Source organism: Lonchura striata, chromosome 20 (genome assembly GCF_046129695.1).
Source record: "Lonchura striata isolate bLonStr1 chromosome 20, bLonStr1.mat, whole genome shotgun sequence".
NCBI lineage: Eukaryota > Metazoa > Chordata > Aves > Passeriformes > Estrildidae > Lonchura > Lonchura striata.
This window is the reverse complement of record NC_134622.1, coordinates 5,925,678-5,949,571: the sequence shown is the minus strand read 5'-3', so window position 1 is coordinate 5,949,571 and position 23,894 is coordinate 5,925,678. Positions and strand designations below refer to the sequence as shown.

General features: G+C 46.9%; 1 protein-coding gene across 5 annotated transcripts in view; it reads left to right on the top strand.

Moving 5' to 3' along the window:
- AP2B1 (adaptor related protein complex 2 subunit beta 1) overlaps positions 1 to 23,894 on the top strand; it is a 75,999-nt gene that overhangs the window by 38,952 nt on the left and 13,153 nt on the right. For 4 of the 5 annotated variants that reach the window (XM_021550980.2, XM_021550982.2, XM_031506439.2 and 1 more), the window contains exons 14-18: positions 1,394 to 1,592; positions 10,856 to 10,897; positions 12,609 to 12,755; positions 14,006 to 14,151; positions 16,608 to 16,737. In XM_021550980.2, the coding sequence (XP_021406655.1) occupies positions 1,394 to 1,592; positions 10,856 to 10,897; positions 12,609 to 12,755; positions 14,006 to 14,151; positions 16,608 to 16,737 (664 nt within the window). The remainder of the gene's footprint in view (positions 1 to 1,393; positions 1,593 to 10,855; positions 10,898 to 12,608; positions 12,756 to 14,005; positions 14,152 to 16,607; positions 16,738 to 23,894) is intronic. The other variant, XM_021550983.2, reaches the window with a different exon arrangement.

Here is a 23,894-nt window from a genome sequence, read left to right as displayed (position 1 = left end):
AAGGGGTGGAGTGTTAGAGGGTTTATATCCTGGGAAGGAGCTGAGTGGTTTGTGATGTGCCTCTCTCAGAGAGGCTGTTCCTGTTCCCAGGCTGGGGGTGGGAGTGGATCACAGTCACCACCTCTCCTCGGGAATGCTTCAGCAGCACTTCAGCACACTCAGCACTCTCCCTGCTGAAGGCAGCAGCAGAAAGGACAGCTAATATTAGTGCTATTGGGGCTCTAAAGCTTTTAATGCAAAGAAGCTCCCAAGCCTTCCTGCTGCTGCCTGGTAACTAATTTCATTCTGCACTCCTTATGCTCCATCTTTTCCTCCTGGCACTGGCATTGGGAGCAGCTTATATTCTGTCACTGAATCTTTCCCCTCAATAGCTGAATAAGGACAAGAGAATTTTGGCTACTCAAAATCAGAAGCTGCAGTGCTTGCAGAGCAGCCCCAGTGTTTAACACCTTGTCAGGACATTAATTCCCACAGCAATTGTGGGCACTTACCTGCTGGCAGCAGTAACCTGAACTAGAAATAATTTTATCACTTACTGCTGGAAACAGGATATAAAATGGATTTTTAATTATCTAAAATATGAGCATCTTTGCATTTAAAGAATAAATACATTATAGTGAGTTCTCCAGGAGCTACAGTTATTTTTTACCCTCTCCTTGTTATCAAATTTAGTGACAAGTGAATATAAAAGATAGAAAAGGTAGCCAGACTGCATATGATGATAAATTTTGGAAGGTGTATAATGAGTGTTTCTAGACTAGTAATTAGCATGCCTGCTAACTCAGAGGTAAGGAAATTATTGATAGAAGGGAAGAATCAATTTTAGATTGAGTTTTTCAATTAGCAAAGACTGATGGACCTTGCTGCTGGTCAGGAGAAGGTGATTAATCTAGATCTGAGGGAAGTAGTGGAGTTGGCACTAGTTAGGGTAAGGGCTCAAGGGTTTTATCAGTGTTAGATCTCTGAGAAAATCTGGATTATTTATTTTCCCCTGTGTTCTCATGTCATTCTCTGGCCCAATGGGCTGAAAATCATGTCTTGGTTTAATCTGAGGTAGGAAATGCTTCTTTTCAGTTCTGTAGCCCATGTGGTACCCATGGTTCTGTTTTGGAGGGTGTCTCTGATTCTCAGGGTGGGTAAGATTCACCCCTTGCAAGATTTCCTTAGCTGGGCTGAAAACCACATCCAGTGCAGGGAAAATCTTTGTGCTCAAAGTGCTGAAGAGCCTTGTGCCTGGTGCAGGACAGTGGCCACAGCAGCTGCTGGCACCACCTTTTGCCAGGCTTCTGCTGCTGAGGCACCACTTGATGTGTTTCTCCATGCTGGGAGCCTGGAGCTGTAGCCCAGAGGTGACTGATATTTGTCTTTTCTGCTTCTTTTTCTCCCCCCACAGCACTGATGCTGGTGACAGCCCCGTGGGCACCACGACCACCACAAACCTGGAGCAGCCACAGGTCATCCCATCCCAGGGTGACCTCCTGGGGGATCTCCTCAACCTGGACCTGGGGCCCCCTGTGAATGTGCCCCAAGTGTCCATGTGCCCCATGCAGATGGGTGCTGTGGACCTCCTGGGAGGAGGGCTGGACAGCTTGGTAAGCAGCACATCCTCTTTAGCTGGTGGGAGATAATTGGAGCTGTGCTTATCTCTGCAAAGCCTTGATCATTTGTGCTTTTAGTGCTCAGTCAGCTGAGCTCCCAGTGCTGAGTCCTGAAACTCCAGGAGGATTTAACCAGAGTTATTGTACCAACTTTCAGCAGGCTTTTCCTGCTCTACAATGAATGTTGCTGCATGCTGTAGAATCCCCATGGTCAGTGGATATATTTGCACTGTGCTTTTTCTCTCTGTAGAAGAAAACCAAAAAGTTGCTTTAAGAATGTAAAAGTGTTTCTCTGCTTTCTATTTGAATCAGGCTCCCTTTGAAGAAGGCATTTATTCCACCCAATTCCCAACCCTCTTGAATTTCAATGCAAAAGCTCTCAGGCTGTAACCCTGTGTCTTCCCATTTGTGTATTCTCCAGAGCATGCCATGGTTTAATATCAGTGACATTTTAATTGCAGTGAAGTCAAGAGGGAGCTCTCTGTGCAGTCCTCCCTGTGCCAGAGTTGCTCGCATGGCACTAACAGGGTCAGGCCCCACTTGGAGCAATCACACCTCCCCTCTGCTCTGGGGAGGGAGCTGGGCATGATCTGCAATGAGGAAATCACTTAGCAGGGAGCCAGCAGCAGGGCCGGGGTCAGTGCTGTGCTTTGAGGCTGGTGGCAGCCAGGCAGTGAGGAGTGCTGACTGTCAGGGTCAGCCTGGGAGCACAGCACACACATGCCCAGCTCTCCCTGCTGGGAGAAGCTCTCCTAGGTATATTTGCACCGTGTAAATCAAATAAGACTGCCCCAGGGAACATAGTTGGGTGTTTTTCAGACTTGGAGTGGGTTTGTCTTGCTTGAGGTTTGGCTTGTGATGAGTTGGGCTGGGTTTTCTCTGCCTGGTTCAGGTGCACCTTCAGTTCTGAGTCAAGCTCTGAATGACAGAGGTAGGAGGCAGCTGGATGAACCAATCCTCCAATTCAACAGATCCTTATTAGTCAAATTTATATTTTTTTTAAACCACCATAAGCTTACTAAAGCAAATGTTAAACACATTTCCAGCTCCAGTGCTTCATGACCGAATGAGCTGGAAACAATAAACCCTTAATGGCACTGGCTCTCACAGAGGGCAGAGGTGCTGTAGGCTGTGTACTCTCTAGCCACAGGTGTTTGGCTAGCAGGGACACTGCTCTTACTGGGGATTAACAAAATGGCCAAGCTGGACTTGCTGGGAAAGCAGCAGTGAGGCCAGAGCAGTGAGCTGTGCAGCCTTTCCCTGCACTGCAAGTCATGCCTCTGAAAACCTGGCACTGGGAATTAAGGGATGAAGGCACAGAAGAAGGTGGTGCTGCCTGTGGTACCACAGCATGGTTTGCACCTAAATTCCTCTCTGCTGCCTTCCAGGCCTCTCACAGTAACCCTTTGTTCCTCATTAGTGTCACACAAATAAATGGACACCATAGAAGTAAAACTTGGTTTTGGGAGAAGAACTGTCTCACAGCTGGCATTTATGGGCTTAATTTAGTGACCTGCTCTGACAGTGGAGCTGTTAGTTGAAATGGCAGCGGGCTTTTACTTAATATTTTTCTCCAGCCTTAAGCACATCCATGGGGTTATGGAGTGTGATCTGACAAAATGATCCTGTCTGGATGGGGAGTAGCTGTGCCTGGGGCTGCATGGCCAGTGCTCTCTCAGCTGAGTAAATGGGGAAGCACTAAAAAAAAAATCTGAATCCTGGTGTGGTTTTGGAAGGTGGATGCTTTCTGTTGGAGGGCTGTTGCATCAAAGCTCCAGCTTTTCCTTCTCTTGGTCAGTCCCCTTTTGTCAGGTAACAAGTGACAGGATAAGAGGGAATGGCCTCTACTTGTGCCAAAGGAGGTTTAAATTGAATATTGGGAAATCTGTCTTCACCAAAAGGGATTTCAAGCACTGGACTGGGCACTAGGGCAGTGCTGGGGTGACTTAAAAATCGTGTAGACGTGGCACTTGGGGACATGGTTTAGTGGTGGCCTTGGCAGTGCTGGTGGAATGCTGTGGAAGTCTTTTCCAACCTAAATGAGCCTAGGATAATAAGCTCAATTAGTGAGTGAATGTGATCTGTGTGTTTGTTTGTTGCTGTGGGCATGTGTTTAACAAGTCTCAAGCTGGGTTAACCCTAACCTGGTATTACCCAAATTGCTGGGAAGTGCCCTGGGCTGCAAGGCTTGCCAAGAGGATTGGCATTTGCATCTCAGGCTAATATTAAACCACATTTGTGCCATGCCAAAATCAGTCTCAGACTGCAGATCCCACAGGCCTGATTGCTGTGGGTGGGAAGGAGGTGAGACACATCCCAGTGTGCCCCTTGAAGAAGGGCTGAGCTCTTCATCCTTGACCAGGGATCAAAAACACCTGGGGGCCAGCAATATCTGAATTCTTCTGCTTTGAAATTTCCCTTTCTGTTACTCCTTTAGATTTTTTTAGTGCATTTCTTCTCCTGCTTTGTTGGGCAGGCTGACACTCACTGTGATGGTGACAGTGCCTCAGTCCTGTGAGTGCCTCAAAGGCAGCTGGAGGTCTGCAAGAGGCTGCTGGCAGGATCTCAGCCAGTTTGTCACACCCACTCAGTGTCATCTGCTGATCCCCTCTTCTGCCCCCTTGTCTTTGGAGGGCTTGTCTCATCACAGGGATGTTCTTGCACTGAAAATCCCAATGGGACTGACCCAGAAAGACCAACAGCAGCATTAACGTCAATGGAAAATGCCATTTCATTTCCATTCCTTAAACTGTGGGCTTTTCTTTTTCTTTCAGGCATTTAAATAGAGACTGAATGGTGTAAAACTGCACAAACACCAAATTAATATTGTTCATTTTAATTGTCCCCAGCACTGCCAGATATTTATGCCCATGACTAGTGAGACTCCAGCTGCTTGTGAGGTTAATTTCCTTAGTGAGTAAATCTTATTTTATCTCCATAGCGAGTTCTGTAATTGTCATTAAATGTAACATGCGTGCACAGATGCTGAGCATGTGTTAACAATTAAAAAGAGGAGAAAAAGGACCTTTGGTACAAGAGCATTGCTTGTAAGCAGAGCAGACTTGCTGTAGGACTTCTGGAGAGCTTTATTCTAGGGAACAGGTTGTGCCCTGTTTTGCCACCATGGGCAGATCTTGTTCTTCTCTGCTCAATTTTCTTTTTCTATAAAATGGTGACTAAGCCCACTTTAGAAAGCTACTTGGGATCTCCAGCTCCACACTGTAAAGTAGCCATAGCAGTCACTAATGGGAGAGAAACAAAACACGTGGGAGAGCAGATTGCTGAGTGCAGAGCTGTTCATCCCAAGAGCTGGAGTTTGATGCTTTTTTCTCCTCAAGTGGCTGAATTTCGTGCAGGTTACAGTCACTCTCCCAACTCCTGTGCAATGGTGCAGTGCTTTGCAGGATGTCTGTCTGTGCTGACATGACATTTTTGCTTTTAAACCTTTCTGTGTGTTCATTTGTTCTGCAAAACCACAGAGCAGGAGAGCTCTGTGTGCACACTGTGCTGCCTGGGAGCTCCTGCATTGTCTGGGAGCAGGGCACTGTGGCCAGGAGCCAGGAAGGCTGGCTTGAAACCCAGGGGCAGAGCAGTAAATCTGCAGGAATGGACAGGCTTGGATTGTCTGTTATGTAAGGATTTTATTTAATGCTCTAGCCGCTCATCTACAAGAATATTATTGATTTGAGACTGGCAGCTGGTCATGTTGATTTATGTCCTAAATTGAAAAGCTGTTTGATAAACACTGACTATCCACAGTTTTCTGTAATGCCTGCACTGGTTTGGGCTGTCACAGGTGGGGTGTGCCCCTCTGTGTAATCTGGATGGATTTAGGGGGGGTCTGACCCCAAGACCCAAGGTCTGTTCCACACCATTCAGGGCTGTCCCATCACTGCAGTGGCATGGGTGGTGGGAGCTGAGCACCAGCTCACCCTGAGCTCCAGGCACCACAGGCTCAGCAGCTTGGGAGGAAAACTCAATTCCAGCAGTCTGAAGTGTCTGCCTCATCCACAAGGCTGTGAGCAGGGGCTGCTGGTGTCCCTCCCTCCCTGTCTGACTGCTGTCAAGTGGAGAATTCAAAGTCTGGCCTCAATGGACAACATCCTGGAGTGCTGGGGTTGATTAGGGGCTTGGCAATGTTTTATAAAAAAGCCCCAAAGTGACCTTCAGTCTGCCCTGGGGTGCCACATTCCTCTCCTGGCTCTGCAAGTGATTTGCTGTGTATAATCTTAGGAAAGTTACTTCATTTACCTTTTCCTGGAACTACAGTGTGAGAGTGGCTGTGCCAGGTCAGCCCCAACATTCATTTATGCAGTGGATGTGATGATCCTTTCCCAGAGTGCTCCTCCAGCCTTTGACAAGGAGCTGAGTGACTCCTTTCATCTGGGCTGTGGAGGTTTGATGAGCTATAAAGGAATCTGTTAAGATTTCTGACAAAGGACACAAATCCATTGCTGGGGCAGGGCTGGTGTGGAAAAGGAGCTATTTTGGTAGGTCACTCATTCATAGCTGATTCAAAGCTGTTGTAGCAGTCAGGACTGCTAGAGCTTTGTGAGCAGCTTGTTTTTTTGCACTTTTGGGAATGAAAATGGTTAGGACTCAGTTTTGCTTGCTGAATGAAGTCTCTCAGCAGGGCAAAGCATCAGCAGCAAGTGCATGGAACTGGTGACTGTGGTATTGGCAGTGTGACCTGACCTCCAGCAGCTTTGACACAGCTGTCTCTGGTTTGGAGAGCAGCCCTTGTGCTCTGCAATCCTGGCTTGGTGTGCAAACAGACACAAATTAGGCACTGAACTGCCTCTGTGTGAGCCACAGTGTGCGTGCAGTGAGATCCCTGCAGCCCAGGCATGCTCTGCCCTGCAGCTCAGGGCTCTCACAGGGTGAGCCTGCCCCCGGGGGGCTGCCAGCAGCCCTGCTCTCAGCACCTCAGCCCATTTCTGTTAGGTGAATGCCTTGTGTTCCTTGCTGCTGCCTTACTGAGTGCAGGCAGCACCTTGAGCTGGTGCTTGACTCCTGCTTTGTGGTGTGAGGCAGCGAGAAGGCAACTGTCCCCTGTTAACCCATGAGTTGTGGTCCAGGAAATGCACAGCTGCCCTGGAAGCCCTGATTATGCTGTGGGCACAAGGCAAGGCAGTTGCTGAGCAGTGGTTGTTGAAGCTTCTGTCCCTGGCTCCACCCTCCCTGTTATTTTTTGGTGCTCCAAAAGCCTCACGTCATTTTGCAGAAGTGATTGTAGCCCCTCAGGATCACATGAACACTTCAGCAAAGTCACTTCATTACAAGCTGCTCTTAAGATGCAAATAAACCCTCCTAATGCAGTAACTCCAGCACTGCTACACTTCATAAGTCAGCATAACTGCTTCCACAGGGCTGGAATTGCAGGGCAAGGGCTCTCCAACTGCAGAGCAGCTGCAGCACCATCCAAGCCAACTTGTGCAAAGTAAAAGTGCTGATGCAGCTTGGGAAAAGGTGCTGGCACTGCTTTTATTGATACAGCCTCTTCTTTAAACACGTGGCTGCTTGGGTGCTGTTACGGCAGGATAGGTTTGGAGGGAATAAAGAGAATTCCTGTTTGAAGAAGTTTTATGCCTCTGGAGGCCGAGACTCCCTGTCCATCCTCTGAAGCTGGCAGCTCTTCATCCTGAAGCAGAGGCTTTGTGCTCTTCAGCAGGAGGCAAAGCTGCCAACTTTAGGATCAGGATCAGGAGTTTGCAGTGCCACAAACTCCCTTGGACCATCAAGAGCCAGCCCTTGTCCACCCACCTTCACAGTGAGTGGGGCTGACAGCTGTATTAATGTAGTCCTCTCCTCTGTGGGCTGTTGCTGACTCTCCTGTAAGGCAGATCCAGCTTGTCCTTCCTGCAGGAGTGTCTATCTGCCCATGAGACAAATGGAAATGGTTAACCAGAGCTCTGCTAGTCCTGGGGAATTGCTTCAGCAGCACTTCATGCCTGACTAATATCTGTTTCTTTCCTTCTGCACTCTGCCTGTCACTCCAGATGGGAGAGGACACTCTGTGGGTAATTGGTTCCTGTTCCCTCTGTCTTCCTCCTTCCCTCTTACTCACACACATCACTGTTACAGTCTCTTCCATCATGAGTTTGGAATAAAGTTATGATTTGGGCATCCCACAGGAGGAAAACCAGACCTGCAATTCCTGAATGGGGAAAGAATCAGTGCCATGGGAGGGTGACAGGCAAGAAAAACAGAAAAAGAGACTTTGTGCTGCTGCAATGGGAAGTGCAGCCCAGATCTGATGTGGAATTGATTGGTTCTTTATTAACTTCTCCCCTGTAACTTCTGGTGCAGTAGAAATGCTGTTGCTTCTCTCTTCAGTCAGGGCAGAGCCAGCTCTGCCTGTGGGGACCTGGAGGAGCTGCAGCTCCTTGGCACTGGCTCTGCAGCTCTGGAGCACGTCTGCAGTGCTTGGGCCCGAGCACAGGAACCAGGAGAGGCTCAGGCTGTGCTCTGCAGAGCCCTCCAGCCACTAGAGAGGGGCTGCAGCAGCTCACAGCTTCCTGGAATGGAAGAGAGATGTTGGATCCAATCTGAAAATACACAGGGGCTCCTGGTAAATTCTCTGAGCCAATCAGGGGATTTTTCTTTTTTTTTGTGAGAGCTGCAGTCTTAACTAAAGCAATAAATCCACATTCTACTTTTCCCCCCAAAGCCTGACATTTAGGGAAAATGGAAGACTTGTGGGTAGCTCAAGGAACCCCAATGTGTCATTCCCTGTCCCTTGCAGCCAACATCAGTGTACGAGCTGCTTCGAGGTTGGGTTCCTACTACCCTGCAGCTCCTGATGAGTGTAGTAGGAAATGGTAGAATAGTTAACATCTGGCTTGATTATGCAGAATTATTCAGTCATTTCCATAACACCCCTTGTAAAATGCTTGCTGCTTGATAAACCAGCCTTTCTGCTGCTGCAGACAACAGAACCAGAAATCCTCTGTGCATACAATAATATCTGGGAATGAACTGGATTCTTTCTTTTCCCCAAGACTTTGCTGGCTGTCAATATAAAGCTTGAAGTTCATCTGCATGCAAGACTATGAATAGGGATGAGGTGTAATAGTTGCATTTATTACTCCTCAGTGAGCCACTAACAAGATGTAAGTGATCTGATATATTAATCTAAACCGTGGCTTGGCTTAGAGTGAAGTCAATAGAACAAAACTCTGCTCTGTCAGGCTGTTTCAGTGGGGGAGACTTGACAGTGTAATAAGCCTTATTTTATAAGCTCAATATTAATTGGATTTGCATCCTCTGGCTGGCTTCCTTTGGTCTCTGACTGATCCTTCTTTTGACTTTGGAGTCACTCAATTTAATCTGTTATTTCTTAAGTCAGCTAAGCAAAACTGGACAGCCAGAGACTGGGTTGCTGTATGGAGAGGTGGCTGTTGAAAAAGATGAGGAATCTCCTCAGCTTCTGCCATGGCCTCAAGTAGGGATAAACTGAGTCCCACCCAGGAAAAAAGCTCTTAAGGCCTCCTAACAAAAAGCAAATTGTGTGTGATTTATTCTTTTCTAACACCTACTTAGAATGGTTAATGTTGCTCCTGTGAGGACTAGGGGAAGGAGGGGTACCTGGGAATAGGAGAAAGATCCAGGGAAGCAGAGGGATTTGTCACATTTTACAGGTTTTATGGAGGCTAGTTATTATCTGGTAAGTCACTGTCTTACCTTTGCTGCTCTTCTCAGGGCTATTTATCCTTTTTATCTGTGCTCTGATGGAGAGAGGTGTGAAGCTTTATGGTATCTCTTGACCAGCATAAAACACATTTGCTGTGAGATCTCTCAGGGAACAGGCTGGAGGGGATCAGAGCAAAGTTAATTTCCAAGTTTTTTTGTGCAGAGGGAAAAGGTCAGAGCCTTTTTGGCTCTAAGCACAGGCAATCCTGGAAGCTTTTGCATCGCCTATATGGTGCTTTTGTTCAATATTCTGACACACCAGCACTAATTTGAACAACATATCCAGAGCCTTCGTTGACCCAGTTTGTCGCATGTTTTTTTAAAAACAAACTAACTCCCCAAACCCAAATCAAATGGAAGAGTAAAACTATCTCTGGTGAGCTGTGATGTTCTAGTCTGCCAGTCCAGCCTTTTCATAATGGGGCTGGCTCTTACCTCACCCTTGCATCATCCTCTGTGACTGTTGTCAGGTCATGTTCCCTGTCTGAATTTGACCCCAAAAAAAGCCCTGTTCTGGGCAAAAAAAATTACCCTGATCTTCAGAAGGAAAGCCTGGGACACAGATAAGCCTGGAGATGTCTCTGCAGTGAATTAACCACTGCAGATCTGTGCTTGTTTCCTCCTGGTTATCTGTTAAGTGCATTTTAAATGTTCACAGGAGTGATGTTGTACTTGCAAACAGCACTTGTAGCCAAGCCTTGGAGCCTGTCCTGATCTCTGAATCCTCCTGAGCATGTAGAATGATGTGGAGGTTTGAAAAATGGACTTTGTCACTGGGAATGCGGTCTGGGTGTTTTGTAAAGGGAACTTGTGAGGACAGAGCTTCTAGGTGGGCTGCAGAAGGACCCCAGAGAGGATTTAGTGTTTCTGGAGGGCTGTTTGGGTCACCTCAGATGTGTCTGTGTAGCGTGGCAGAAATTGGTACTGAAATAGCCCGGTGCACTGTGAGGTCTCTTTGCTGTTGGAGTGCCTATTAGATGATGAAGGTATTTTTTCCTTGTCTGAGGGAGGGGAGCATCTTCAAAGCCCCCCTCTCTGAGCTGTTGTCAGAGCCAGCACTGATCCCATTCTCTTTCTTGCTCATTGCTGAAAGGAGCCGCGTGTCGGAGGAACACAGCCAAGATGCATGGTGTTTGCCCGTGGTTTGTAGCTGTTCCCTAGAAAATCAAACCTTCCTGACAGTTTTATTTTCATGCCGTTTCACAGTTACCCCACTGGGTTTTGTGGAGCTGCTTGGGGCCTGCTGGCAGCAGCAGCAGGGCTGAGGGGAAACCACCGATGCATGAAACGTGAAGAAGGGAGGTTTTGGTGCAGACAACAGGCACAAGAAGGGATGGATTTTGTTTCTTATTAACCACAGTGAAGGCATGGGGTAGTTCTCCAAGTAGCTCTGCTCACACAGCAGCAAGCAGCCCCTCTGTTCCCTGTGCTTTCCCAGCACTGCATTTCCATCTGTCCTGTGCAGGAGCGATCCGTGCTCGCCGTGCCCGGGCTCTGCCCCGGCCATCTGACCTTGGCTCAAATGATCTCGGTCTTCCTCTCCTCTCTCTCCTTCTCTCTTTCAGCTTGGCAGTGACCTTGGCGGGGGCATTGGAGGAAGCCCGGCAGTAAGTGCCATTCCATTTTTTTCCCCAATTTCCAAAGCTGCTCAAAGCTCAGGGTTTTTCAGTGTAAGCTCACCCACTGTGTGCTGGAAGGTGCTTTTTAAAGCCCTGAAGATGTAAAATGGATAAATGCAACTGAAACACACAAGTCACCACCTATGTTGATTTGAGTCCAGCTCCTACCTGGGCTTTCCTAAGAGCAGCCAGGGCCAGAGCTGTTCACTCTCTCTGCTTAGCTCTTCTTCCTCAGAGCTTTTAGTTGGAGCACCAGCGTTAACCCTGGCAGTGCCTCATCCTTGTGCAACTGCTTTAGCAGCTGAAAGGCCAAGGATGCTTATCCCTACTCACAAAGCCTGGTCTGTAACCCTAACCCAGTGTCACCACAGACTTGCCTGAACTCAGTGCTTTCTCCTCCCAAACTCCACGTAAGATTTTCGCCTGGACATCAGGGTCAGGTGCTCTGAGCTTTCCTACTACATGTGGTCAGTGCTGCCACCGGCCACCTCCTCTGTGCCTGTGCTTTGGGAGTGTCCTCCTGCCTACACCTCTTGCCAGGACATGGGACAGTTTCAGCCTGTCTTACAGCAGCCTTGGCTTCAAGCTCATAGCAGTTTCTTCCAGAAGAGTGTGCAAAAGGAATGAAACATGGCTTGGAGATGCAGTGGGCAGGAGGGAGCGTGCTTCCAAGCCACATCCTGAAGTGGTGTCCCCTAGAAAGCTCCAGTCCCTCTTCCTAGGACTCTGTATCTAGTAATTCAGTGAGGAAAGCATGCTCAGCTCTGGCGGGAGGGCTTTTCAGAGACCCTTGTTGTGGCTGCAGTCATTCTCTCTCCTTTCCCTGCAAATCTGGCATTCCTTCCTTCCTTCAGCACAGGGCAGAGGAGATCTGGTGGCACAGAACACCTGTACACACAGGCAGCCCACAGCAGGACATGGGAGATGCTTCTCTGTGGTGATCATACCTACAAAGCCAGGTCTCTGCCCTCCTGGGCCAGCAAAAACCCAGCAGGCAGTTCTGTCCTGCTCACTCTGCCTGTTTCTGGGCTGCTGGCTGGGGAATCCTGTTCTCAAGCACAGCATTCATCCTGCTAGGAAGAGAACTTGGGAGAGTAACTTGAGTGGGACTGTCCCATCTGAAGCTGGGCACCTAAAGGTTAATATTCCAGCTTTGATGCCCTCATTTAAGTCCTGGGAGGGAATGATTGCCCTTCTTGCAGGAAGGTTGTCCTCTGGCAGACTCTGCTTCATGTAATGAACCTTTAGGGCCTGAGTGCTGAGAGTGCAGAGTTCTGGCTTTGGGTGGGAGTACACAGCATGGTCATGACTCCCTTGCTATCTCTGGATATGCAAAATCTTGCAGATTCCTGAAGACTGACATAGCTGGGGGAAGGTTTGAAGCATTTGATCGTTTCCCTAGGTTTATGTAGGGTAGATCCACAAAGCATATTGTCTTATAAGGAGGAGATATAGTGGGAACAGATAACTGGAGCTATAACAAATTATGTGGAAGCTTGGTTGAGGTGACAGCCGAGTGCAGGGATTAGCTGCCAAGAGCTTTGGAATTCAAATGCATAATTTAGCACTATTGATAAATCAATGGGGAAGCTGCAAATGGCTTTTAAATATTTAGGATATTGCCCGAGTTTGTGGTTTATTTAATAAGCAGTGCTCACACGTGATATTAATGAGTGCCTGTTCTTTCTGACTCCTCCAGGTGGGACAGACCTACATTCCCTCCTCTGTGCCAGCCACCTTTGCCCCTTCTCCCACCCCAGCAGTGGTCAGCAGTGGACTCAACGATCTCTTTGAGCTCTCATCTGGCATAGGGATGGCTCCTGGAGGATATGTGGCTCCCAAGTCTGTACGTAAGGAAAAGCAATCATCCCCAGTTTCTTGCCTCCCCTTGAGCTACAAATCTGACATTGCTCACCTGTCCCGTTTATTGTGGGTTTCTGGTGCTAAAACTTCAACTCAGTCCCATTAGGAGTGCCTTGGGCTTTTCCCAAGTAGAGTAACTACGTGTTGGAGGCCATGTTGGTTATTAGTTACAGACTTTTTGCATTTTAGCAGTTCCCTCATTTTACCTGACAGCATTTCTCTAAAGAATGGCTTAGATAAGATTTGAGACTTTTCATTGTGTCAGAGCAGCTTTCCTGCAGACCTGCTTCTTAACAAGCATCCCCAGAAAACTGGGGGCAAGACAGAATTTGCAACAACTTTCCTAGCAGGTTTGTTTGTTTATTTGGAGGAATCCAACGTGACAGTGGAGATAAAATCATGTGGTTGGGATGATGGTGCTGCAGTGGGATGCAGAGAAATGTTCTGTCAGCAACAGAAGTCACAGAGGCTTTGGCTGAAGCATGGAATTGGGAGAGATCATGAGACACAGAACATGGTTCTGGAAACTGGCTGTGGAGCAGCCATAGGGAGCTCAGGTTCCTGAAAGGGGATAAACAAAAATTAGCACTCAATTAGCACTCCATGGGTGGATAATTTTAAAGCGTCCTCTGAAACTGAGTATCTCAAGGTACTGCAGACCATACTCAAAGATTTTGATTTTGGTCTTTGCAATTATCGCACCTTATATAAAAAAACCCACAGTAATTCAGTCATTTTCAGTTAAGTAGTGCCTCATTTTGTACCACTCAGATCTGGGTCAAATCACAGAGATGTGAATCCAGAACCAAACAGGTAATAGTATCAGCCCTGTGATTTTATTTGGTTCAAACTTTAGTGTTGTCCTGCCTCTAACAGCCCAACCAGCCCTCAGAGAAGTCCAGCAGTAGAGTGGGTGAGTCTCACATTGCTGTGATGGACACAAGCTGTCCCTGCTCTTGTGCACTTTAATGCTGTAGTAATTTGATTTCTTCTTCTGTGGGTGCTGTGAACAAATATGGATTAGGAGCAGCAAGGTTATTCCTCAGTGGTGTGCTAAATCCTTTCAACACCCCATGTCCCATCTTGCCTGCAGTGTTTCTTTAGCCTTTCTGGGCTCAGTGTGCCAGTCTAGGTGGATTTTTGAGCTCAGGACTTGTGTTTATTGGAAAACTCTGCTTGTTTGTTATCTTCAGGCCAGGCTGCTCATGCTGAATGACATCTCTTGTCTTCAAGGTTTGGCTGCCTGCAGTGAAGGCTAAAGGATTGGAGATCTCAGGCACATTCAGCCACAGGCAGGGACACATCTACATGGAGATGAACTTTACCAATAAGGCTTTGCAGCACATGACTGACTTTGCCATTCAGTTCAATAAGAACAGGTAAGAAGTAATTAGCAATGCACTGTGTTCAACAGATTGAGCTCTCCTGGGAAAGGAGTTTGTGCCTACGCTGCTAAATATAAGGAGGGCTTGTGCTTAGGTGTATAATGCAGTTATGGAACTAGCTTGGATGATAGAGCCTGACCTCTCCATCACCCCACAATTGTGTGAAAGGGCTGAAAACACAGACTGATAAATCTGAGAGGAAACAGGCAGCAGACAGTGCCATCCTTCTCCCAGCTCTGAAGCAGCATCTGCCCCATTTAACCTCAGTGGAGTTTTCCAGCAGCCTTATGAGTTGTTAGGCAGGGTGGGGAGTCTATAGCCAGTAAGTGCCCTGGGCAAAGCAAGAGCACAGAGGCAGGATCTGAGCTGCACAAGTATCAACCCATGATGCCTCTTCCTCCTGACTTAATTGCTCTGCTGCCCCTCACACTGTCTGGAAGCACAAGACTATTTAATAAAGCTGCTTGTCTCTGAAGGAGTTGCAAGTTCGGAGCCTGTGGCACATGTTCTCCCTGTAATAAGCAGCAGAACAATTCTGTCAGAAGCAGCAGCCACTTGAAAGTTCAGAGCTTGGATGATAGAATTCAGATTGTTCTTGGAAACCCATCTCAGACAAAGTACATGACATGGCAGCACAGCCACGGTGTCTTCCCTATCCAGAGAGCTTATCCTGTGGCTTGCTGTATGTTATCTTCACCAAGGACCAGGCTACTTCTTATCAGGACTGCAAAGAGTATCTTGTGACTGACATGTTCTCTATATTCCTTAATATCACTTCACTGGAAAAGGCTTCTCTCTGCTGAAGATGCACTGAAACCATCTCTTTAATCTCACTGTTGCAAATTCAGGATTTCTTGGGACAAATAAGATTTACTTAGAAAAGTCATTATGCTAAATAAGTCTTAGTAAATATTCTCCCTGGACTGCCATATTTTCTGGAGAGTTTTGCTAAGCTGCTGTATGTGAATGTTTCATGCAAATTAACCTGGAAGAAAAGGCATTCTTTTTGTGATTTTTCCCCCCATCCATCAAGCTATGTTTTAGCCACACCTACTTCGAGGATGTAAAAAGTTTAAATACTGTACAATAAACCAGCAGTTTTTCATCTTGCAGCACAAGCTCCATATACAATCTACTGTTATTTATTTACTCTTTTCCAAATGCTGTTCTCCTATCAATGCTTTCCACTGTGCCTGGTGCATTAGAAAGAGCTGCAGAGGGCTGATTATTTAAGTGTAAATATTAAGGTTTGTGATTGGGAAGTTTCTATTGTTTTTCCCTCCTTTCCTGCTGCTGCTAATGGTATTCACTGCAGTCTTGGGATAAAGCATTTAAAAAAAAATAAAAGAAAGCTAAAGCTCTGGTGTGCTGTAATATCACAGCCCCTTAGCCCCACTGCAAGTTTGGTTCCCCTCTGAGTCTTAGGGAAAACACGAGGGTTTGTGTCCTCCAAGGTGAAATGGCTGCAGAAGGCAAATCATGTGGCTAAGCCCTTGCTAGGAATATTCCTATTTCAGCTTCCTAGAGCTGAAAACTAAGGAGAACCAAGAATGGGGCATTTATTGACTTCTGAAAGAGTGACAAACTTGATAAATGTGTCTTACTGTGCAGAGACAGCATCAGGCTTTTAGTGAGTAAATAAAAATCCACACCTATCCATCCTGCAAACACCCTGAGACCTCTGAGCTAAGGTGAATTCTGCTAAAGAAATGCATTTACGAGTGGACATCAAAACATCTGGGCTTCCATCTGTTTTGGAAAGCAACTGGTCTGTAGTACAGGAGTGCTGTGTTAAATGTGAGATGCTTTCCCTCTTCTCCATGCTCAGCAGAGGTGCCTGTGGAATTCAGTGTTCCTTGGACTGAAGAGGCAAGTAAACATTGCTGGGACACATCCCCAGTGAAGGAGCCTCCAGCCAGGCAGCTGGGCCAGGTGCTGTCATTCAGGACCAGGCAGCTGCATGTGTTGATTCATTTGTTCTGCAGTGCTGTTCCAAGCCACATGTTCTCCCTTGGCTGGCTGGTTGTTGTGTGCTGGCTCCAGGTCCCTCTGCCCCTGCAGCAGCCGTGCAGTGTGTGATGCACCCTACCTGCAGTGCTCTGGAGCTCAGGAGCAGAGAAACTGCACCTGGCTCTGAGTCCAGGTCATTCCTTGCTGGGCAGGCTGGTGCTCAGCACACAGACCAGTGCCATGTGGGAAATGGGAGAGTTCCAGGAGGTGGTCCCTGGGGCAGGGTGGTGAATTTGTCAGCAAATGAGTGAGTTTCCCCTGCTTTGTCCTACTTTGTCTGCTCACTTGAGCTGTGTTCCCTCCCTGGAGCAGCAGCAGGGGCACCTCAGGAGTAGTGGGAAGATGAGGCAGGTGATGCTTGGCAAAAGGGACATTATATTTTGGACATATTTCAGACAATGCAAGGCTGCTCTCATCACCTCTGTTTTTCTCTTGCCCAGCTTTGGAGTCATCCCAAGCACCCCCCTGGCCATTCACACACCTCTGATGCCAAACCAAAGTATTGATGTCTCCCTGCCCCTCAACACCCTGGGACCAGTGATGAAAATGGAGCCTCTGAACAACCTCCAGGTGAGGATTGTCTCCTTCTGGGCAGGGGGAGCTCAGCAGGTGCCCAACACCATGTGATAAGGCTCTAATCACACAATACCACGTGTAAACAGTCAGACCTTGTGGATCTGGGCCTCAAGTCTGGCCAAAACCTAGTCCTCTTCCTTTTCCAAGCTTTCCCCAGAAAAACTGAAATGGAAACTTGTTGAATTGTATGACTTTTCAAACACCTCAAACCAACTGCTTGAATCTGTATAGATTAAGGGCTTTGTTGCAGTAACACTGTTCTGTAAACTGGGCATGAGGTTTGGCTGGACTCAAGAACTGGAGCAGATCTGAACAGAGGAAGTACCTGTGGTGGAGCAGGCAGAGAGAGCTGTCAGTAAGAATTGAGGCAATTAAAAGAATTGCAGGAAAGATGGCAGCTGCTGAGTGATTAATATTTCTCTAGTGCTCTTAAATTCCAGGGTGTTTCACAGAGGCACATCCCTGACCCAGATAGCTTAATCCAAGGCAAACTGTGTTCCAGGAAAGGCAGAAGAGAAATGATGTGAGCAGCTAATGTTTCATTAATGAGAGTGTTGGTGCAGAGCAGGGACAGCACTCCCTGGGGGAGCCTCTTTATCAGATTGGGCTGTCAATCTGGTAAAGGCAGGAGAGATGCAGGGAGATGTTCCCCCTCTGCTTTGGACCAGAGACTGTCTCCAGTGGTCTGGAAATCATCAGGCAGACAATTCTCCCTGGAAGGAGGCTCTTCCCCACTGCTGCCATGCTGTGGAGTGGAGGTCAGCAACTCCTGCTTCTGCTCTGGGTCTTCCAGGATGACTTTCCCAGTATCCCAAAATGCAGTTAACTTGAACTGCAGCTGCCTCTCTCACCTCAGGTTCCAGGAGGTGGAACTGGGTTGGGTTCCTGCAGTGTAGCAGCCCATAGAGAGAAATATTTTTAAGCAGCTCATTCTCTTTTTAGTTTAAGAGAATGCAATGGAAGTTACTATTTATTCTGCCTCAGCAACTGTTTTTTCCCCTTCTTTTGACTTCCATTCTGGGCCTTATGACTTATTGATGAGTCTTTGGGCTAACAGCTTGAAATAGCTTTTCTGGCACTCAAAGGAGCAGTCCCACACTCGGGCTCCAAGCGCAGTCATGCGACGGGGGAGCACAGGCAGTGAATGAATTCCATGGCCTGCCTTCCACAGCTGGCCCTTCCAGCCTCTGCAAGAGCTGCCTTCCCTCTGCAGGTCACGAAGCTGAGGTGGCATTTGGGTCAGCTGTGGTGAAATCTGGCTCCTGCTCTGAGGGGAACGTGGAGGTGACAGTCCCAGCCAGCCTCCACAGCACTGGGGACTCTCAGCGAGGCACTCTCAAGCTCCTTTGATCAGGAGGGAAGTGAAGTATTTGGGTTATTAAATCTCTGAAGGGCTTGGAACACAGTTTGTTTCTTGTAGCATCTCCTGCTAGAACAAAGCTAAGAGAAAACATGTGAGGAAACCTCCAGCTACCTTCTATTGAGACAGTGGAGCATTCATTAGTGCCAGACTCAGTTGTTAATTTGCTAACACTTCTCATTGCCATAGAAGTTGGCTGCCCTTTTACAATTGGGGAAGCTGCCATATGGAGTAATAGTATATTTCTCTGCAAAGAGTTGAATCATGATAGCAGATGCCAAGTTAAAAAGAGCACTCCCCTTACTTTTTTGACAGCAGTGGGCTTGATGGAGATCTATCAATGCCCTGACAGGCAAGGCTGTGGTTTTGTTTTGTGGGTTCATGTAGAAAGGATTTGTCTTGAAACATTCAGAAATCGCCTTGGTGACCTACTTAGAGAACAATTTATAGCATAATATAGGAGTAGAGAACACAAATATTCCTGTATTCATTGAAGAACCAAAACACTCATCAGGTTGAATTTACTTAATGTGTTTTTTTCCTCAGCTAGGGAACATTGAAGCAGATGTAGGGCTGGTTTCAACCTGAGGACCTTATGTTCATCTCCTATTCTGGTGGGAGTTTTTTGTTTTTAGTAACAAGAAAAATAAGTCCTGAAGTAACCAAACTGATAGCTTTCAACTTTTTGTCATGTTAATTATACACTTCAAAGACTAGTTACACATTCCTTAGGCAACTATTTCAGAAGTAATGAATTCATGTCTTGTTCAGGTTATTTTTATTACCATTTCTAATCTTTCACCCAATACAGCTCACTTAATCTTGACATTTGTAATCATGGGGAGAAACTAAAATATTTGACAAGGTAACAAAAAAGACATTTTTGCAAGAAGATGAGGAGGACTGAAATATTTTCAGAGGCTTACTTAGGTAAAATATAGCTGAAAAGTCTTGTGTTTGCTAGTCACCTTGCATCTTGTGATACTGAATGCCAGGCTTCTCCCTTGCATCCTAAAATAATCATGATCATTTTCATGACTTGTTGACTCAGCTTTAACTCCCAGTCAAGCGGAGATTTACCCAAAGGGTAAAGCTAGACTGGACACAGCACTGAACAAACCCTAGTCCCTGCTCTCTGGTTTATCTTTTTCACTTCTGTTAGATTAAAAACCTGCCTTTGGAGTGTGCCTGTCACTAAAGAAAATCTGACATAGTTATTTGTGTGCTTCTGATTTCTGGTGGGGGACACCTTTGCAGTGCCTTGTCAGCGTTTTTGGGGCTGCCTGGAAATTGTGGGTGCTGTGGTCAGAACATGGCACCAATAAATAACAGCAAGCCCTTGCCCAAAGGTCTGTGAGAGGCTGTGCTGAGCTTCCTAGGTGTTTGATAGCCATGGAGACATCTCTGGGAGCTGTGCAGTGTTGCCTTTTTACAATCAAAGCAGTGGTGACACTGCTGGTGACATATGGGCTGCTAGGGCCATACCAGGGGGGAGAGTTGGGCTGGGGGAGGTATCTTTGCCACCATGTGTGTGAGACCTTCAGCTCTGAAAGAGGAAGATGCCTCCTAAATTTTTTTTTTTTTTTTTGCACTGGTGAAAATATTCTTTCCAGATAGTTCTTCGAGTCAAATTTAGAGTTAGAAAATGCCTGGGCTGAGAGGCTTTCCATGCTAAAAAGAACCACTTTTCCTAATAATTGGCATTTTAGCAGCTATGAAATGCTGTGAAATTGGAATACCCATTGGAGCACATGAGAGTTGCTCCCCTAATCCTGGAAATGGGTGATGTGGAGCCAACCTGCAGCCAGAGTTTCAGAGCTCAGGCCTGGCCTGTCATGCCACAAATATGATCATCTCATTTGTGAGATTATAGCCCCTTGCAGGAGACAGTGCAGGTGAAAATGAGCTGTAGGCACTCCTGGAACAGCAGCAAGTCTGCCTGAGGCTGGAGCCACTCTTGGGATCCACCTTCATAATGCACCATCAGTGTGTCACATCCTGCTGTCACCTGCCAGCCCTGCTTGCTGCAGCCACAGAGCATGCAGCTGAAAAAAGCTGGAATGTTTTAAACTGTTTTTTTATTTTATTCAGTAAAATTATCTGAGTGTGGAAAGGAAGGATCTGCCAGCTGCATTTCTCCCTGAGGAGGGGCACTTGGGAACACAGACTTGCTGCTGGGCAGCGTGAGGTGCAGGACACTTTGGCAAAACCTTTTTGTAGAGACAGAGGAGGAAGGTGTAGCTTCTTCATTGAGGAGATATCAGTGTTGCTGATGCAGTGGATGGTGCTTATCCTTCCAGTCTGTAACTCATCACCTGTGCTCCTCCACGCTCCGGCGTCTCGCAGTGCAGAACCACTGGAGCTCTCATTCATCAGAGCTGTTAATGTATCTCAGGTCACAAACACAGCACTCAGAACTTGGAGACAGATTTCACACATCCAGCTCTCTGTGGGAATCGTTGTGAGCAGCAATTCCAGCCAGCAGATGTTCACCCTCCAGAGCCTGCTTGATAAATGACACAATATCTGCCCGTGTGTGAGTGGTGTCAGAATCCCTGACCAGCCACCACAGAACACCTGTGGGTAGCTAGATGGGGAAGATGCTGCTTGGGTTTGTTGCCTGGGTTATTCTTCAACGGTCTCTGCTTGTGAGAGTCTTATTTCAGCAAGGAACCCTCCTGGGAACACTCTGAATTAAAGACTTGGATCACAGCTTGGCATCTGTGGCCAGTTCCTCACTCAGCTGTGGAAAGCTGTTGGTTTGGAGGTTAAGAGCACGTCTGCCACATGGTACAGCACATTTATAAATTGTACATTGTGAACTTGAAGTGCAGCAAGGCACAGGAGAGCACAAACCTTCCAGTAAGTCTGTGTTCCCTGACCATTGGTGTAACCCTTGCTGTGCCTGCACAGCTCCAGGCTCATCCCTGTGGGAAGAGCAGAGGCTGCAGGCACCCCTGGGATCCTGAGAACCCTGCCTGTCACACAAAATGAATGGAGGAGCTGCATTCCCTGGGGGCAGACTGTCACAGAGCAAGCCATGACCTGCTGAGGTAAAAAAGGCTCTGCAGAGGAGAGTTGTTCTTGCCTTAACAGTTTGGCTGTTACCAGGCTCTAAAGAAAAACCCAACTTAAGTAAATCCTTAATTTAGTGTAGGTGCTAATGGGATTCCAAGTGGGTATGTTGTGTACTTGCTGCTGATGGAAAGCATCTGTGTTGCTTTCAGACTTGACTTTGAAAGTCAGTTCTGTTGCTCAAGTCTGAGATTTAAAGCATCAGAAACATACAGGATTGAAGAAAATAACTTGACATTGTTCTTATGAGGTACTTCTTCCCCAAAATACCATGTTTGGGCTGTCAGAGGGCTGGACTGCAAGAAAGCTCTTCAGAAGGGTGCTCGTGCTGGGAGGTGAGCAAATATAGACCAGGGGTTATTTCTAGAGGTACTGCTTCCTCTAGTCAGATCATGAACAAGGCATAAGTAATTGGTGACCCTGAGCCGATTTTTAATGGGCTCACACCTTTTCAACAGTCAAGTATCACATGAAAATCTGACACCTTTTGACTTCTATCCCTCAGAGCTTTGTAGGCTGCTTGACTAAATTCACAAGGTACCAATATTTTTTTTCCATCTCTAAAAGATCACAGATGGAAAGCCATTTTTATTAAAAATGCTTCTGTTTCAACTCTGAAATGTCTGAAGCTAAAGGTCTAGCTAGAGATTTAATAGTTCATGTCCAGGCCAGCAGGTTAAAGCAGAACCATGAGCAAAGTTGGTCTGGACAGGAGGATTTGTTGAATGCCAGCACAAGTTCTTTTACAGGCATGTCAAACCTGGTGAGACTTCTCAGCTCCTGCTATCACATCAAATGTCTTTGCCTGTCTCAGGACAATGTTCCCACCTGAGGAGCACTGGATTGTTTTGGAAAGTCACTGTTATAACCTCTCAGCTTCTTGCAGATGTTGCTGTGGATCTGCTCTCTGCCTGTGGCTGCTTTTGTAGCCTGTCAGATGGCATTGGATGCTCCTGATGTGGAGCATGACCTTGGGAAGCTGTTACCAGCTCAGGGGGCCTCTTCTTGGTGTGAGTTTCCCCATCCAGATGTCTGCAGGTGCTTTTTGATGGACCAGATCTTGTGGAGCACAGTTTGGGGGAAGTGTGGGGTGGTGACCAACAGAATCTCATTTTGAGGAGCTCCCCAGTCATGTCCCAGTGCTGTAGGTTAAGGAGAGCTTTTTCCACCCTGTGTGCAAAAGTGATTTGTGACAGCTGATTCCTGCATTATTACAGCTGCTTGCAAGGTGACATGTGATGCCATTCCTGAGCCCAGAGATGCAGTTTGGGAGGAAGGCTGCCATGTGGCTTGATTTTTCTTTACTGGGAAGAAATTGCACTTCAGAGCATCATAATTGGGTAGCTCTCCAGAGATAGCCAAAGCAGCTTACTCAGTGTGTTTCTGCAGAGTTGAGAAGCAGGTCAGCAGATACCTTTTTATAGCATCCTTATAACTGCAGGGACAGGGCTGGCATATTAATTTGGAGTGTGCCTCTAGAACCGTGACTGGAGAGAAGGAGCTGCTTTCCAGCCCCTCTTGTAAGAAACTGCTGTTGTATGGCAACAACAATTAGCTACCAAAAGCTAAGTAATCTCTGTTGTTCTGAGGCAAGGCAATTAATCATTAAATCAGACTTGGAAAAGATCTTGGGTCTTGCAGTGCAGTCCCTGCTATGCTTTGTTGTTTTCCTACAGTTCCTCTTATTGAGAGCATTGTCAAGGCTGATTTTAGGTAGTCCAAGCACTGGAGCTTCTCTCTTCCTCAGAGGAATTTAGTGCTGCTTAATAATTCTCACTGTTGGTTTTCCCAGACATTTAGCCTAAATTTTCCCTCTTCTGGCTCATCTCCATGACTTATATCCAAGCACAGCATCTGGAATGGCTACACTGCTGTCCCTCCCCCAGCTCTCCCCTCCCAGACTCTGAGGTGCATTTTTGGCTCCTCACCCAATGTGTTCCATCATATTTTGCAGTGGTGAATCACTGAAATCCACCCACCAATCTGCTTTTACCCCTCTTATTCAAACACTGAACCCTCCAACTCGTGAGCATGACGCCAGCAATCAGAGCATGTAACAACTCCCTGTTACAGAGAGCCAATCCCAGGTTTTTCCTCAGTTACACCATCATTTACGTGGTTTTAGTGGGCTTTAGACTAATCCCTCCTTAATTTGGTTTGCACTGTGGGAATTAAATATAAGCTGCTACCTTTAGTGGTGGCTGAAAAGTAGGAGCACCACAGATAGTCACATTTACCTTTTTGCAGTTCTTTGCATTTCTGAGACCTTGCAATTGCCAGAAGTTTGGGAGTTTGATCTCCTTCCACTTGTTTATGGCTTGCATGCATGTTTGATCAGCTGACTGCTTTATTCCCCTTCCTTATCTATCCTTAACTGGTTTTTACCAACATTTGTGGGTGTCCTTCTCAACTTGCCCCTATGGGACATTAGATTTTCCCAGTAGGACATCAGTAGATGTAATTATTAATGTCAATGAGGTTTGTCTTGCCATAAATCTTTGTAGCAGCAAATTTATTCCTTTGGCTCAGCATTTAGCATGGTCTGGTTTGTGTTTCAGGGTGACAAACTGGACAACTCCCTCTGGGGTTTTTCAGACGAAGTAGGAGCTCAAATGGCTCCCAAAACTCCCCACACAACCTCAATTTTGGGTCTTTCTTACAAGGCTTGAGATTCCTTTCTTGCAGCAATGGGAGGTGTCTACTGAGCTGTGCTCCC